This window comes from Nymphaea colorata, chromosome 12, assembly GCF_008831285.2.
Source record: "Nymphaea colorata isolate Beijing-Zhang1983 chromosome 12, ASM883128v2, whole genome shotgun sequence".
NCBI classification, from domain to species: Eukaryota; Viridiplantae; Streptophyta; class Magnoliopsida; order Nymphaeales; family Nymphaeaceae; genus Nymphaea; species Nymphaea colorata.
The window spans coordinates 6,703,320-6,717,416 of record NC_045149.1 but is presented as its reverse complement, the minus strand read 5'-3'; the positions used below and the strand labels follow the sequence as shown (position 1 = coordinate 6,717,416).

The 14,097-nt window shown below is 36.8% G+C and overlaps 1 protein-coding gene across 1 annotated transcript in view; it reads right to left on the bottom strand.

The window, feature by feature from the left end:
- LOC116266399 (lon protease homolog 2, peroxisomal) overlaps window positions 1-12,158 on the bottom strand; it is an 18,852-nt gene extending 6,694 nt beyond the window's left edge. Inside the window, exons 1-13 of the mRNA XM_031647605.2 lie at window positions 11,847-12,158; window positions 11,246-11,337; window positions 11,008-11,107; window positions 9,760-9,929; window positions 8,089-8,180; window positions 6,859-7,038; window positions 6,623-6,706; window positions 5,143-5,270; window positions 4,799-5,000; window positions 4,466-4,672; window positions 1,861-1,991; window positions 848-1,061; window positions 1-305 (exon numbers count right to left, since the gene is read on the bottom strand). The exon at window positions 1-305 is cut by the window's left edge and continues 1 nt beyond it. Coding sequence (XP_031503465.1) covers window positions 1-305; window positions 848-1,061; window positions 1,861-1,991; window positions 4,466-4,672; window positions 4,799-5,000; window positions 5,143-5,270; window positions 6,623-6,706; window positions 6,859-7,038; window positions 8,089-8,180; window positions 9,760-9,929; window positions 11,008-11,107; window positions 11,246-11,337; window positions 11,847-11,953 — 2,012 coding nt within the window. The 5' untranslated portion in view covers window positions 11,954-12,158. The remainder of the gene's footprint in view (window positions 306-847; window positions 1,062-1,860; window positions 1,992-4,465; window positions 4,673-4,798; window positions 5,001-5,142; window positions 5,271-6,622; window positions 6,707-6,858; window positions 7,039-8,088; window positions 8,181-9,759; window positions 9,930-11,007; window positions 11,108-11,245; window positions 11,338-11,846) is intronic.
- Between the last annotated feature and the right edge of the window lie 1,939 nt (window positions 12,159-14,097).

The window sequence follows — 14,097 nt, the reverse complement described above, 5'->3', positions numbered from 1 at the left end:
CCCAGCACTTTTTCAAGCATTGGTTCATCTATGACCATTAAGGGTGAGCCTCTCAGACTATTTGATAGATCATGACTTTTTACCCCCATAGGCATGACTTCCAGTTCCACTTCTGCACTCTCTGCTAGTCTGGTTCCATCAAGCAGGGATGTTGTAATTGGATGAACTTCATTGCCAACTGCAATAGAACATTCCTGCTCAGCTACTCTAACAGCAGCTGCACGAGCCAGGGCAGCCAAGTTTCTCTCAAGCCCTCGAACACCAGCTTCCCGTGTATATCTTTCAATAATAAGCCTAACTATATCCTAGAAAAAGGGCATCAACAATACAGTGAGTGAAGCAAACAGAAAAGAACATAGATGAAGTTGATGGAGTAAAGAAACAAGTGTTGCATTGGAGAGGCATTAGCTATTCTTAAAATAACTTGTCACTTTCTTTGTATCTGACCAAACAAGGAGACGACCTTAAACAAGGAAATGAGCCACAATTTTGCATGTTTACGAATAGCACAATCTTGAAAGGAACAAAAGTTCTAATAGAAGCTCAAGAAGAAACCCTACAAGGCAGTTGCCTTTAGTACTACAAAAAGTTTTTCTATACTAGAAAAGAGAAATTCAATCTCATTAATTAAAATAGAGAAATTTAATCTCATTAACTAAAACATAAATACTATAAAACAACCACTCAACTCTTCTCACTAACATAGGTTCATGGATGTGCATTTGAACCAAAAACAAGAAAAACATATCCTCTATACATGACAAGAAATTTAAGTTCTGCCATATCAACATGATATTATTACATTAACTATGATCAAGAAAAAATTCAAACTAATAGTAACTGGTACCTCCGGTATCTGAAGAATTTGGGAGTTCAATCCATGGTTATCCAGTACACGTGGGATCAAATGCCGAATAGCTATCTTTAGCTTTTCCTCATGCGTATACCCAGGCAGTTCAATGACTTCCATCCTATCCAAGAGAGGGGGGGGTATAGGTTGTATCCTATTGGCTGTTGCAATAAAGATCACCTTCGAAAGATCAAATGGAACATTCAAGTAGCTGACCAGAGTAGATCAAGGAATCACCAATATTCAAAGCTTCAATTAGTTATTATATCAGATAGGAACAAATTTCATAAGCATCAAACCACGAACAACCACAAGGCACAAGAAAAAAGGTTCTGTAGGTTAAGTAATGGATGGCCAACATGAGAAAATCAAGTTGAGTAGCGCCTGAGTAATGGCTCCTTCTCAATATAATCTACCAAATGAATGTTATATGTTAAAAGATTTAGTTTGATAACTCCTTTAAGACCTTCAAGCATAAAAAGCTAAAACCACCCAACATTCCCTAACCCTAATATATATACAGGCTTAGCTACTGAACAATGAATACAATGATAACCTTCCTTGAATGTCCACTCTGAAATTTTAATGCCCTTCTTCAATCACGGAATAAAACGTCTATGACAGGGTTTGCTAGGTTACAAGTTCTGGCTTCTTTTTCTAGAATCTAGAAAGAGAAATTCAAACATGAACCACAAAACTGAATTATGCTTTGGTTCTTGGAGTGCACAAGAAACTAATAAGAGCAAAAGAGAAATTAATAAAGATAATTTAAAATCCAAAATATTGATCCATTAGGCAGCAGTGAAGGATGAAGCACATAAATAACCCTATGATCATGAGGAAAGTGCAGAGAGAGAGAGAGAGAGAGTTCAATAAGAATATTAAATAACTTGTACAGCTAAATCCAATAGAAAAAATAGGAATATGCCACCTATAGAGAATGGTTGAAATTTAAACCACACTTTCCAAATCAACTAAAAAACACTATACGCTGGAAAAACAAAGGATACTGATCATTGAAAGTCTGGTTCTGCTCTGGGTCAAGAACTTCTAAAAGAGCAGCAGCAGGATCTCCTCGCACATCAGAACCAGTTTTATCGATCTCATCCAAAAGCATGACTGGATTATTTACTGATACTCTCTGAAAATATGGTATCCAGGAAAAGAATGGAAAAGACAACAAAGTCAAACCCAATAATAAAAAGTGAGCTTAATCACTTCAGCATGTCATACAATGTTCAACAAAGAAAAATAAAAGGAATAACCATATTCATGAGCAACTAGACGTATGAAAAGCTAGTGATAAAGTATTCTAAATTAAGATTGAAAGTGCATGTAAAAGAGTCATCTATTTTGCTACTATCACTATAACAAGGGTAATCTAGAAATGTGTCATAAAATTAACTGAATAAGTTAAGACAATTTGTATAACCATCAAAAATTGGGAAATAAGACCAAATCGATGACACTAAACGTAAAAAAGGGAAAGGACAATGGTAGCAGGAAGGTTGTATATCAGATTTGGAGGACAACCCCTAGGACTTGGTAGTTCTGTATCTTAAGCATGCCGCATGCAGATGGTGTGGACTTCCAGAGCACCATTCAAAGTATGTAGTCATCACTTAAGGCTCCAGTGGTACATACATTACACAAACAATGTCCAAATTACATGAACAATGGGCATCTCACAACCTCCAATAGCATGTATGTTGCATGAACTACGTCCAAACTGTTAAAGTTAATAGGTCGATTCTGCTCATGTTAGTCAAAGTCTATTTAAGTCCTTCTTATTGTAATATGTTTTAACTTAGTTTACAGTTTTACCCCTTGTAAGTGAGGTCAGTCTTTTATTAACTAAGGGTAGCCTTGTATTTTACCATCTTTAGCAGAGTATTAGTTAGGGTTTGGTTCCCTATTGCTGTAACTTTCTCTTTTACACAAGAAGAGAATGATGTGAAGAGTGCTGCTGCTGCTGCTGTACTCTCGTGCAGATTGAAATAACATTGAATCTTCTTGTTTTCTATGTTTGGGTGTGTTGGATTTAACACAAACCACATGAGAACAATGAATGCATGGCACAACCTTACCTGGCATATTAAAGTAAACTCAATCACATTAAAAGAATTAATAGAGAATGAGAACAGACAACACAAAGAAGCCAGACACTGAGACAAGTGACCCCAGAGAGATGAATGTCATAACACAATGCATTAATCGTAAAGGAAAAAAACTTGTTCAAGACTGAGGAAAGTCATAACCACAATTAATGATCCTCAGGCATATTATGTAGTCTTAGTTAAAACTTAAAAGCACTCTGATTTTGTTCAGTGCAATCTAAACTCAAGCAAATCATGGTCAGTCTTATGAGAAAGGATGGCACTAAGCACACCAGGAACACTGTTCTATATGTAAAACTTTGATCACTTTTGGGGCTGTTTGGTAAATGGAACAGTTTGTAACTGTTCCATGAACCTGGCCCCAAAATTTGTGGTAGATTCATAGAACATGTTTTAGTGGGTTCCATGAATCTTCCCCAAGCTTCGGGCCATGTTCATGAATAGTTACATACCATTCTACTTGCCGAACAGACAATTAGAGTGCAGACAAGGGTGTTAAGGTTTACTGTTTCATATAACAAAATGATATGGTTATTCTACTCCAACTATCACAGCAAAAGGCTTACACAAAGAAACCATTGAATTGTACCCAATTATTGTGACAGACATCTTGTAACCACTATTATGCATAGAAGAGTTCACATGATGACCAGTAGAGTTGGTATGGATGCATTGATAAGTAGATTGTTTTCCCACTATTCTGGACAATGTACATTATTGTGTGAAGAAACTGAGATTGCATTATATAAATAATCTTATGCATTTTGGTATAGCATTTTATGAATTTTAATTATGCAAACATGTCTTAAATGTATTATAAGCAATATGGATCAACTTAACACCTAGTTATTCAATGTTTCTAGACTCCAATACTCATTGAACACTTCCTAATAGTTGTGCCGCTTTTTCTTTCCAAGGACAGGAAAGGAGGACTCCTTTTCCTATCAAATTGGAAAAACATAAATTGAAGGCAAAGGCAGAGGTGCTACCCTCCTCTGCTTTTTTTGTTAGGTAATAAATGAAAGAAGGAAGAGTAGACACACTGTGCCCTTTTCTTGTAATCTCCAATGTCATATTTAAATATATACATATAGATATTCATGTACTTATTTACTTATGCATGCATTTACATTCAATGGCTTCAAAATGAGTAACTAAAAGAACTAGAACTCGCAAAACTGTTTGACATCAATACTCAGTTTAGTGTCCATGCAACACAAGAATCATACAACTTGGTTATGGGTACAGAAATAATAATCACGATAAAAGAAACTAAACAAGCTCATCTTTTAGCTAAAATGACACTGACATGCATGTCTTATAACTCCACATCACTTAGGCTAATGAACTTAACAATGGATGCAAAAATAGAACCGATACATGAATATGCAAACCAGAAACGAAGCATGGCCTGTTTGGAGGCACCCCAGCTGTTCCCACTAGTATATGAAACATGTAATGAGGCAGATAAACCAAAACATGGAATAATCACCCTGACCTTCAAACCATCAATGAGACGGCCTGGCATGCTTCCGATGTAAGTTCTTCGATGGCCCCTAATATCAGCCTCATCTTTCACACCTCCAAGTGATATCCTCACGAACTTTCGGCCCAAGGCAGCAGCAATTGATGATGCTAAGGATGTCTTACCAACACCAGGTGGACCAGCAAAACACAATATAGGACCTCTGGCATCTGATTTCAGCTGCACAGTTACAGTGTAAATGGAAAACATAAGCACCAAATTGCTTCCACCAATTAACACTGCCAAAAGTTATGTTCAATATTCATCAAGGAACTTAGCAGAAAAAAAAAAGGCAAGGGAGCAAACCTTTCGAACAGCCAAATATTCAATAATTCGTTGCTTTACTTTAACTAAACCATAATGATCACTGTCAAGGCGATCCTTGGCGGCTTTCAAATCCAATTCTCGCTCATCACTCGATATCTGCCATGGAAGGTCAGCAAGAAGCTCGAGATACATCCGTGAACTAGTGTAACCAGGTTGCTGTGGCTGCATCTTCCTCAGCCGCCTAACAGAGAGAGAGAGAGAGAGGTTCAGCTCTAGCCTAGCTGTAAGGAACAAGCACTTCAAGATATTTCTAATACCCATGATGTTTTGCAACCTTACATTGCTTCTGCAGCAACGTCATATCTTTTGGCATTTCAACATACCTTAGCTCTCGTTGAGCATGCTTCCACACATTTGGTGGCATTCCTGCAGTCTGCATCTTTGTCTCCAAGACAGCCACATCATCTTCTTCATCATCATTATCCCCAAGCTCTTCCTTTATTGCTCTCATCTGGACATGTTTATGAAATGTCAAAAAATCTTGTGATGACATCACTTCAGAAAAAAACATATGCAAGTGCTTCAGTCTGGCTGTTCCTGTCCCAAATTCCTAGGGTTCTTCTAGCATATGCTAGTAATAATACTTAATTCATCAGAAGTTAATACTCATCAGAAGTTAATACTAGAAACACAGGGACTAATGTAGGTATTTCTGGTGTCACAACCTGAAGAGCCAATTCATTAGCCAGGAAAGTCAGAAAGAAAACTGACTAAAAACAGAAATATGAGCTTAGCACTCTGGATCAGAAATCCATTATGAAAAGTAGAGTCATCGATGAAGCATGGATGCATGAAGTGTACATATTCTGTCATATGCAAAGATTTGTTAGCATGTACATAAAGACGAGTTTTATCATGGTATGTATGTTATCTTCAGATACAGACTATAAACGAATGTATTACTTCTATTACCACCATCTGGGGAACAAGTAATTGCAACAAGCTCTAAACACAGGAAAGATAACAAATAACACACGTTGATAAGAGGTGAAAAATTAAATAAGAAAGTGGAGGTAAATTCTTCAAGCTCAAATAAGGGTCATAAGAGGAAGATCAGGCATCAAAGGACTAGAAGGGTGGAAATGGAACTGTAACCAGTATAAAATTTTCAGATGGAAAGAACCATATCTATGCCTACAACTATAGGTTTTATATGTTGTGGAATTTATACCACTCCATTTTTTCCTTTAAATTTGGAACTCCACACATAGGTTGTGTATAATGTCAAAGGCCATTTACCCATATTGACACAGACAAGTTTACAGAAATTTTAACCAACTTTGAGTTTAACCTACCACAACAGGCGTATTAATTTATATGTTGAGAGAGCCACCTTTCTTAGAAAGTGATTGCAGATTACATGGGTATGTTCTTTTGAGATGCATGTCTTCTATTATCTGTCAGTCTATCATATTTATGCCTAAACCCAACCTCACATGAAGGCATCATAAGAATATTATGATTTTTCCAAGTTTCTTTCCAAATTTTTCTGCATTAGCAATCAATTCCAAAAGGATTGCTCATTAAAAATGTCAGATGTATGCCATAAAGAAATTACTTAACCAAAAAAAAAGAAATGGTAGATCTCCATATATAATTTCTCTGCTTCAATTCCTTACAGGATTTTGGACTGAAGTGGTTACTTAACTGGTGAGTGATAAGCGTCAGGGACATTTCCCAATGCTAAACTACCTGACATCTAATCACTTATAAACATGCTCTGACTAAGAGATCTGGTTTTTTATTTTAGATATTTAAAAAGAAAAAGGCCACTTCAAGTAAAATACACGTGAGAAAACCAACCTGCTGACGCAGAAGAAACTCCTTCTGAGATTTTGATAGTTGTCCCTCAACCTTTTGGGTTATCTTCTCTGCTACTCGAATCGACTGTCGAAGGCAAAAATCCATTGGCCAACATATATTTAATTATATTACAATACCTAGGTGCTGAAACAGATGAAATAACACAAACATAGGATCTCTACAATGCTACAACTTCAAGAAAGCATATGCTAAAAACTAATAGAACATAAATTTACCTGCAAATGTCTGTCAACTAGTTCTGTAGCTTTTGATATCCTAACTTTCAGATCAACTGAGTCCAGCATTGACAGCTGTTCCTCAAAGCTAATTTCAAAGCTTGCTACAAATATATCAGCCAATCTATGTACAGGTAGAGTCTCAAGGAGGACTTTGGCCCGCCCTGCAGTTTTCTGCTTCTGTAGCACCAAAAAATGATCTCTTATACAAAGGAAGCTGTACATAAACATACACAGAAAGCAAAATGAAGGAAATAATGAAGCATTGATGCTTCTAATAATCTATTTGAATGACAAGTCATGTCAGAATGCTGATTTTGCAAAAAACTAAGTGCTTGGAACCTAAACTTTGATGCTCAAATTAGGTTTTGGACTTGGTTTCAGCATCATGTAAAACAGATCAAACTGCTATATTGAATTCACAGAAGCTGCCCATTATCAGCAATAAGAACAATAAAAAGGCCCGATCAGCATACTCAAGCAGCAACCAGGATAAAGTTTAAGAGTATATAAAACTTTTCCAAGACAACTGCTTACATAAAGGACTTTTTACAGTTTACTTGCACCTCACGGCTTATATAAAAAGAAAAATCAAACTAATAGATAAAAGTGTACGAGGACTAAGGTGTAAAACAATGGTATACAGGATGAAGGGAGGAAATTCACACAGTTTCTGGCTAATGAAATAAAGTTTACCCCCATATTAACAACTTGGAAACCAACCAGCTTCCAGGGAAACAGATTTCCTTAGAGACATCCAGCAGACCTGAATAAAAATAGTCATTGGAACCATCCTTATCGTCATATACGGTGTATGTAAGCTTGTACATGGTTGTCTGTCTGGAGAGACCTCACAGATCCATGTGTTTCACATCCAAGGAAACCAAGGGGAATAAAACTGTTCTGAATAGTGATGTCATCCCTAGGACTGACATAGTGAGCAACACAAGTAGACTAAATGGAAAGCAAACTATAACCAATAAGGAGCCTAATCATTCACCAGTCATAGGCCTCAGTACCCCAAACAGCATGTACTAGTAGATTGAATACTCAAGGAGAAAAGAAAAACTTCTGTAAATTTTCACTAAAAATCAAGATATCTATAAAAATTAATTATGTTATGGTAATGGGCATGAATGTTAATTAGATCTGTCCCAGCAATATTGCCAGATGATTTTACAAATACAAGAAGAGCACCACAACACTCTATCCTTTAGGGCCAACATTTACCTGCTCAAGAACAGAGATCAATTCCGTTGCAGTTGCTTTGAATCGGCGAGACAACAAGAGAAGATCAGTGTCTTGTTCTGCTTGCTCAAGCTCTTCATGAAGCATCGACAAGAAATCATTTCAGAATTTGCACAGAGAAAATATTATAGATCCCTAACAGTTTAGTCCTCATTAAGCACTTCAACAAAATGTACCAAAGGGTAAGCCAGGATGCATCTGCAGTCACGATTGTGAGACCAACAAAAATCAAAACTGAAGCTCATTCCAGAATAAAATAATCATATGGTTCTCATTACAGCAAACTTGAACCTTTGGCCTTTCTGATATAATGGCATCAATGTGATTTAGATTTAAACCAAGTGATAGAATGCTTAATGTGATTTGTGGTGCAATATAAGGATGGCAATCAGTGTTACTAATAAGGGCACCACAGATGCATGATACGAGGGGATTTCTTTCCTAAGGTTCCTCACTCAGAGAGGAACCTCCATGCTCTCTTTTCATTCCATATATTTTTCATTCATCTTCTTCTTCTTCCTACCTTTCTTGGTTATGTTGCTATGTATTTATATAGCAGGCAATCAAAATTTTTTGAAATTTCTGGCACGTATATATAGCAAGCAATCACAGTGTTTTGAAATTTGAGACACAACCCAAATCAGACAACATTTCTGATGAATGGGTGCACAGAAATCATAGTTATGGACATCATTCTCAGGTTTCTATAGGCGAGTTTTTTTTCTCAGATATTAATAAAAAAAAATTGTTTTTTCTCATGAACATCTCAGGAATTCAAAAAAATTAAAAGTATATAGAAAACAATAGAGGAAGATTCAAAATACAAATTTTCTTAGGCTCATGAATAAATTTAAATAATCATCAAAATGTCAAAACAAACCTGAAAGACTTTAAAACATACTAGAAAATGATTTTTGACAAATATCTGTTCATGATATTTTCATTTTGCAATATTTTCAAAATATCAATGATTCTCCTCCTTTTCTTGCTTCACTTAATTTTGACATTATTATAGGGATATTTTTTAAAATAAGCTGATATTTGTGACTATGCATAAAACATCGTTCAACAAGTTTCAAACTTATAACCAATATTTCTTTTTTACATTTGTATGGAAATCATCTCATGTGCAGATACTCACTGATAAGCAATACAGACTAATCACCAAGAGGATTTTTGATATGCAGGACACACCATTCCAAAAGAAGAACGCATTTTGCAGAAAGGTGGAGCCTGCATTTGCATTTGAATGTAGCATGGCAAAACATACAGATGGTGTCCAAGTGAAGGCATTTTTAGCACGACCCCACTTCACACAAACAGCAGCAAGGGGCAGGTCAATGTGTTCTGGCCCAGTCTTGAAATGGAAGAAAACAGGATGAACGAGACCTCTATTCCTTACATTCTAGAAATGGGAACCAAACAACCTCTCAAGTGAACATTGGTTGCTTGTTTGGTGGACTGATGCATTTTGAACGCCACCGTGAAAGTTAGCTGCATGCCTATACAGATTCCAAGTATGAACATGAAAATAGAAAATGGTAATTAATGATAAAAGCCTAATCGATTTGCACTTCCCGTCTATTTAAAAATAAAAAGGATAAAACCCCACATAGACATTTAGTGTATAGGACATGGTGTTCGAAAAATTACCAGCCCTGGTCATATCCAGACGTGAGATTTTTGCAATATAGTATGTTCCTCTTGGACTAATTTCTTGAACACTGAAACGACATAACCCTTCAAGGACAACAATGTACGTGACCCTTCCACTTGGCTTCTCCACTCCTCGTGATAGATGTAAAGCTCTGGCAGCAACACCCCTGCAAATGCAATGAACGAATTTAATGTCGCAGAAAAACTATAATCCATAATATTTCTTGCTAAAATACCACAAACATGAAAGAAGACCAGATTTTCCATAAAAGAATTTGAAAAAAAAAACAGAATATGTGATCTAAAATAGCTGAAAAAGAATAGACCAGATACCAATAAACAGATTATGCATCAGATAACTTTGAAATGGCCAAGCATAAAGAATTGAAAGTAGACTTCAACACAAAATCAACCAACAGCTCAACTATTTCATATAGGACTAGACTTCATGTTGTGCCAACAACAGGTTGACCAACTTAAATATGACGCACCTTCACATTCGAAGCAACATAATAACCAGAAACTGTTCCTAACTAAAGTCTAATATGATTTTGACACATTTTTTGTCAAAGATCTTATGCTCGCCATGCGTGGCCTTGGTTTATAATTCTATCCAACCAATCATCATGCTATAAAGATATGCCAGATTGTCCTGGGTAGGTCCGAATTCATTAAGCATATGATGAGAAAATCGATAGCCATATATCAAGCTAGCAAGATATTCTGTGCTGTTCCCAATAAATTTTTTCCATATTTAAAAAAACAAAAAAAAAAGAAGTAGATCTACTTGTAGCATCATGGAAATCTTGAGAAGTTTGACAAATGACTCCCTGATTCAAAAACTGGCGAAAATGTAATGCAATATATAAAAACAATGAAGCAGCACGAACCAATTGGAATTTCAACCGTAGACCATTTGAGAACTGGCAATTTATGTACGTAAAAGAAATAGATACTAACTAAGAAACAGTTCTTATAATCTGCACATAAATATGGATCTATGTGACTAATCCATGACAAGTCAACAGACGGATATGATTAAAAAAATCCAGTCACCCTAGCAAAATGACAGATGAGATAGGAGAGTAGAACTGAACCCAAATTTGCAAGCAACTGTCAGAGACAGCAAGGTACTTAATGATAATTATGGTGCGCAGAATACATGATATGCCTTAAAACTAAAATAGAATGACGAGAGAGATCAAATTCGCCACAGAGATGAGCGTGGTGTTAGTGCAGGCCTACCTTGTGTGCCAATGCATAGTCTCGTTCTGATTCTTTTCATCTTCCTTGGGCAAATCCGATACAAGAAGTGGAACTTTTGGATTGGTTCCAGCTTCGTTTGCTTCGCCAAACAGAGAGACATTCAAAAATGTGTCAGTGGTAGGTTGAGAATTTTTTCTCATTTTGAAAACTCTTAAAAGAAAAGGACTAAAAAAGGCAACTAACTAAAAGGAAAAAAGAAGGCATCATAGAGCTGAACCAGTAGACGCGGCTTCAGTATCTCGGACAGGAAGCACCCCAATCAATCCCTTCTCCTCCCTCTGCCAGAGTTCTTGCTCCACCAATTTCACACTAAAGCAAATTCCCAGCAGAAAGTTATCAACTGAACTAGAAGCGATGGGTCACAGGTCCGGAAATAGGACCACAAACTACAATTTCCACCTCGATTCCATCTTAAGCGAACTCTAAACGGAAAAAGGTCACAAGAAACCCAATTCGACCACTCATCTCCCTTTAGACTAATAAATTCCTCTCCTATGGTTCATCAAAGCTCACGCAACCCCCACCCGAACTCCACATACGCACTAAACATCAGCAACAGAAGTAAAACTCGTCGTAATACAGACCTCCGAACGAATCAACGAAGTACCTTAAAAGAAAAAGAAAAAACAAACAAACAAACAAGACGAAGAAGAAAACGAAGGACCGGTTCAATTCTTACTAATATCAAGCCCAACTGAAAGATGACAAAAGAAAAAAAAAAAAAAAAAGGTTTACCACCTCACGCCAACACCAAAAAAAAAAATTCAAAGGACTCCAAATTTCCAGGAAATTAGACGAGGACAGAACGTACAGCCAACCTGCTAGGAGTGGTGCAACGGATTCGAATAATGGCGCCCGGGAGAAGAACCTTGTTCTTGAATGGAAGGATCGCCAAACGGCTCGGCAATTCCACTGGTTCCGCCATTTTTTCTGCCTTGAAACTTTGAGGAGGGCGCAGACGAGGAGCTCTACGAAGTCGACAATTAGGGTTCCCTGTAGCTTCAGAACTCCAGAAATCCTCACGCCTCTCTGAAATTGTGCAGAATTAAAAGAGAGAGAGAGAGAGAGAGAGAGAGAGAGAGAGAGAGAGAGAGAGAGAGAGAGAGAGAGAGAGAGCTTAGCCTGATCCAGAGAACAGGTACAGGCCTTAAAAAAGAAGTGTCAAGCTCTTTGACAATATAGAAAAAATTATTAACGGATTGCTTTTGACCGCAAACTTGGAATTTATTGCAGAGGACACCATTAAACGATCAGAACTCGGAAGTTTCCGAGTGCCCATCAAAAAGTTTTTGGTGCCTTTCTCTTTGCGTCTTTTTCTGCTCATATTTCACAGAAAGTGAAGTAGACTCCTCATTTTTAACGATTCCAAAAAAAAAAAAAAAAAAAAAATCTCCGTTTGGAGGTTCAATTTAGTCTGAGCATTCCATACATCTGGGGAGCACTTGAACGCGCCGAATCTGTGAAAAGGAAAACTAACAATGAGTATCCGCCACCATTGCTTGGAAGAACAAAAATGATGACTGCCATTAAACTTTTACCACATACCTTTTCAGAACCGGTTGCATGACTGCCCATCGACGAAAATGTGTGTTGGGAGATAAACAAGGTAAAAATATTTTTGATGGGTAGAACAGAAGACCCTCAAAAGCAAAATACCAATATTTTTTCTTTTCATGAAAAAAACGGTGGTACACTTGCTTTTGAGTCGATCACAAGAGGAACCTCTCTTTGGAGCATGAACGTAGTAAAAAAAAAAAAAAAAAAAATCTTTGAACACCTAAGTGATGACTTTATATAATTGAACCCAATCCACCTAAATCCAATTGCTAAACTAAGGTTTTAGATTGGGTTTTGTGGGGCACACGCCCAACAGAGACTTCAGATATTTTCTCCTCTGCTTTGGAAGTTGTTTGATATTTTCTCCTTTGCTTTGGAAGTTGTTTGACGATGGAAACACTAATATTGTATTGTGAAAGTACTTCAATCTTTGAGGCAAATTCATGGAACATAATATTAGTTTCTTGTTGTTAAAGGCCCCGTTAAAGGACAAATGAAAACGCATCCAAAATCAAGTTAAAAATTTAACTTAAAAAAGGTAAATAAGTTGGGGCATATGATAATTTGTGAGAAGGATGATTTTGGTGTTCCGAAAAAAATGAACATTTCAATCTATCTTTCATTTTTCTCTATCTTTGCTCTTGCTGGGGACTTTTCTCTTTTCAACCATAAAAAGCATTCAATGATTTTAGGCGCCAACAAGAATTCCGGAGCTTGATGAGAAACATGTTCCACACAAGGAGAACTTGTTTGGTACGGCAAAAGAGGGGAGCGTGTGGAAACCGTCCTCTCCTTATTGACTTTGGTATAATACTTTTTTTGCACCATACCAACCAACCAACTCAGATTAAGTTGTCCGGCACGTGGTGGTCCGGGGCCCTCTGGCCAACACACAAACGGTGGCGGACAAGTTTGAAAAGAACAGTCTTTCACTATCACGTTCGAATAACAACAAAAATTTAGTTTTTCATACATAGTTTTTTTTTTTTACTTGAAAAATGCAATTCTTGTATGCAAAAATTCAATTTTCTCATTTTCTAAGAAAATTCATAAATAAACGGCAATCGTAAGCCAAATGACGGCAGATTGTCAACAGAAAAGCCGAGCCCTTGTCTGAAAATCCAAAAAGTAGTAGGTCTTTTGTTGCCTTTGCGGGCGAATTTGGTCAACCTAATCGAAATTTCTCTAAAGAATATTATAAACTGCAATCATGGTTCTTCCTTTGTCCTCAATTGAGTGTACAACTTATTAAAAGAAATAAGAAATTAGTGTCATCACACATTGTCTTGAATTATTGGCTCACAAGTCAAAAAAAGAACAGAAGTTTATTAGTTGGGCTCTGCTGTCACTTGCCTTAGTTGGTACCAGTCTCCTAACTTCAGTTCAGTGTTAGAACAAAATTGACATTTGCATTAAGAAATTGTCAAGCGTCCCTCTTTGTTGCCAATAAGTCCAGCTTATAATCAATCTTATAATCAATCTAATGCCTTGAAACTTACAAAACCTAATGAT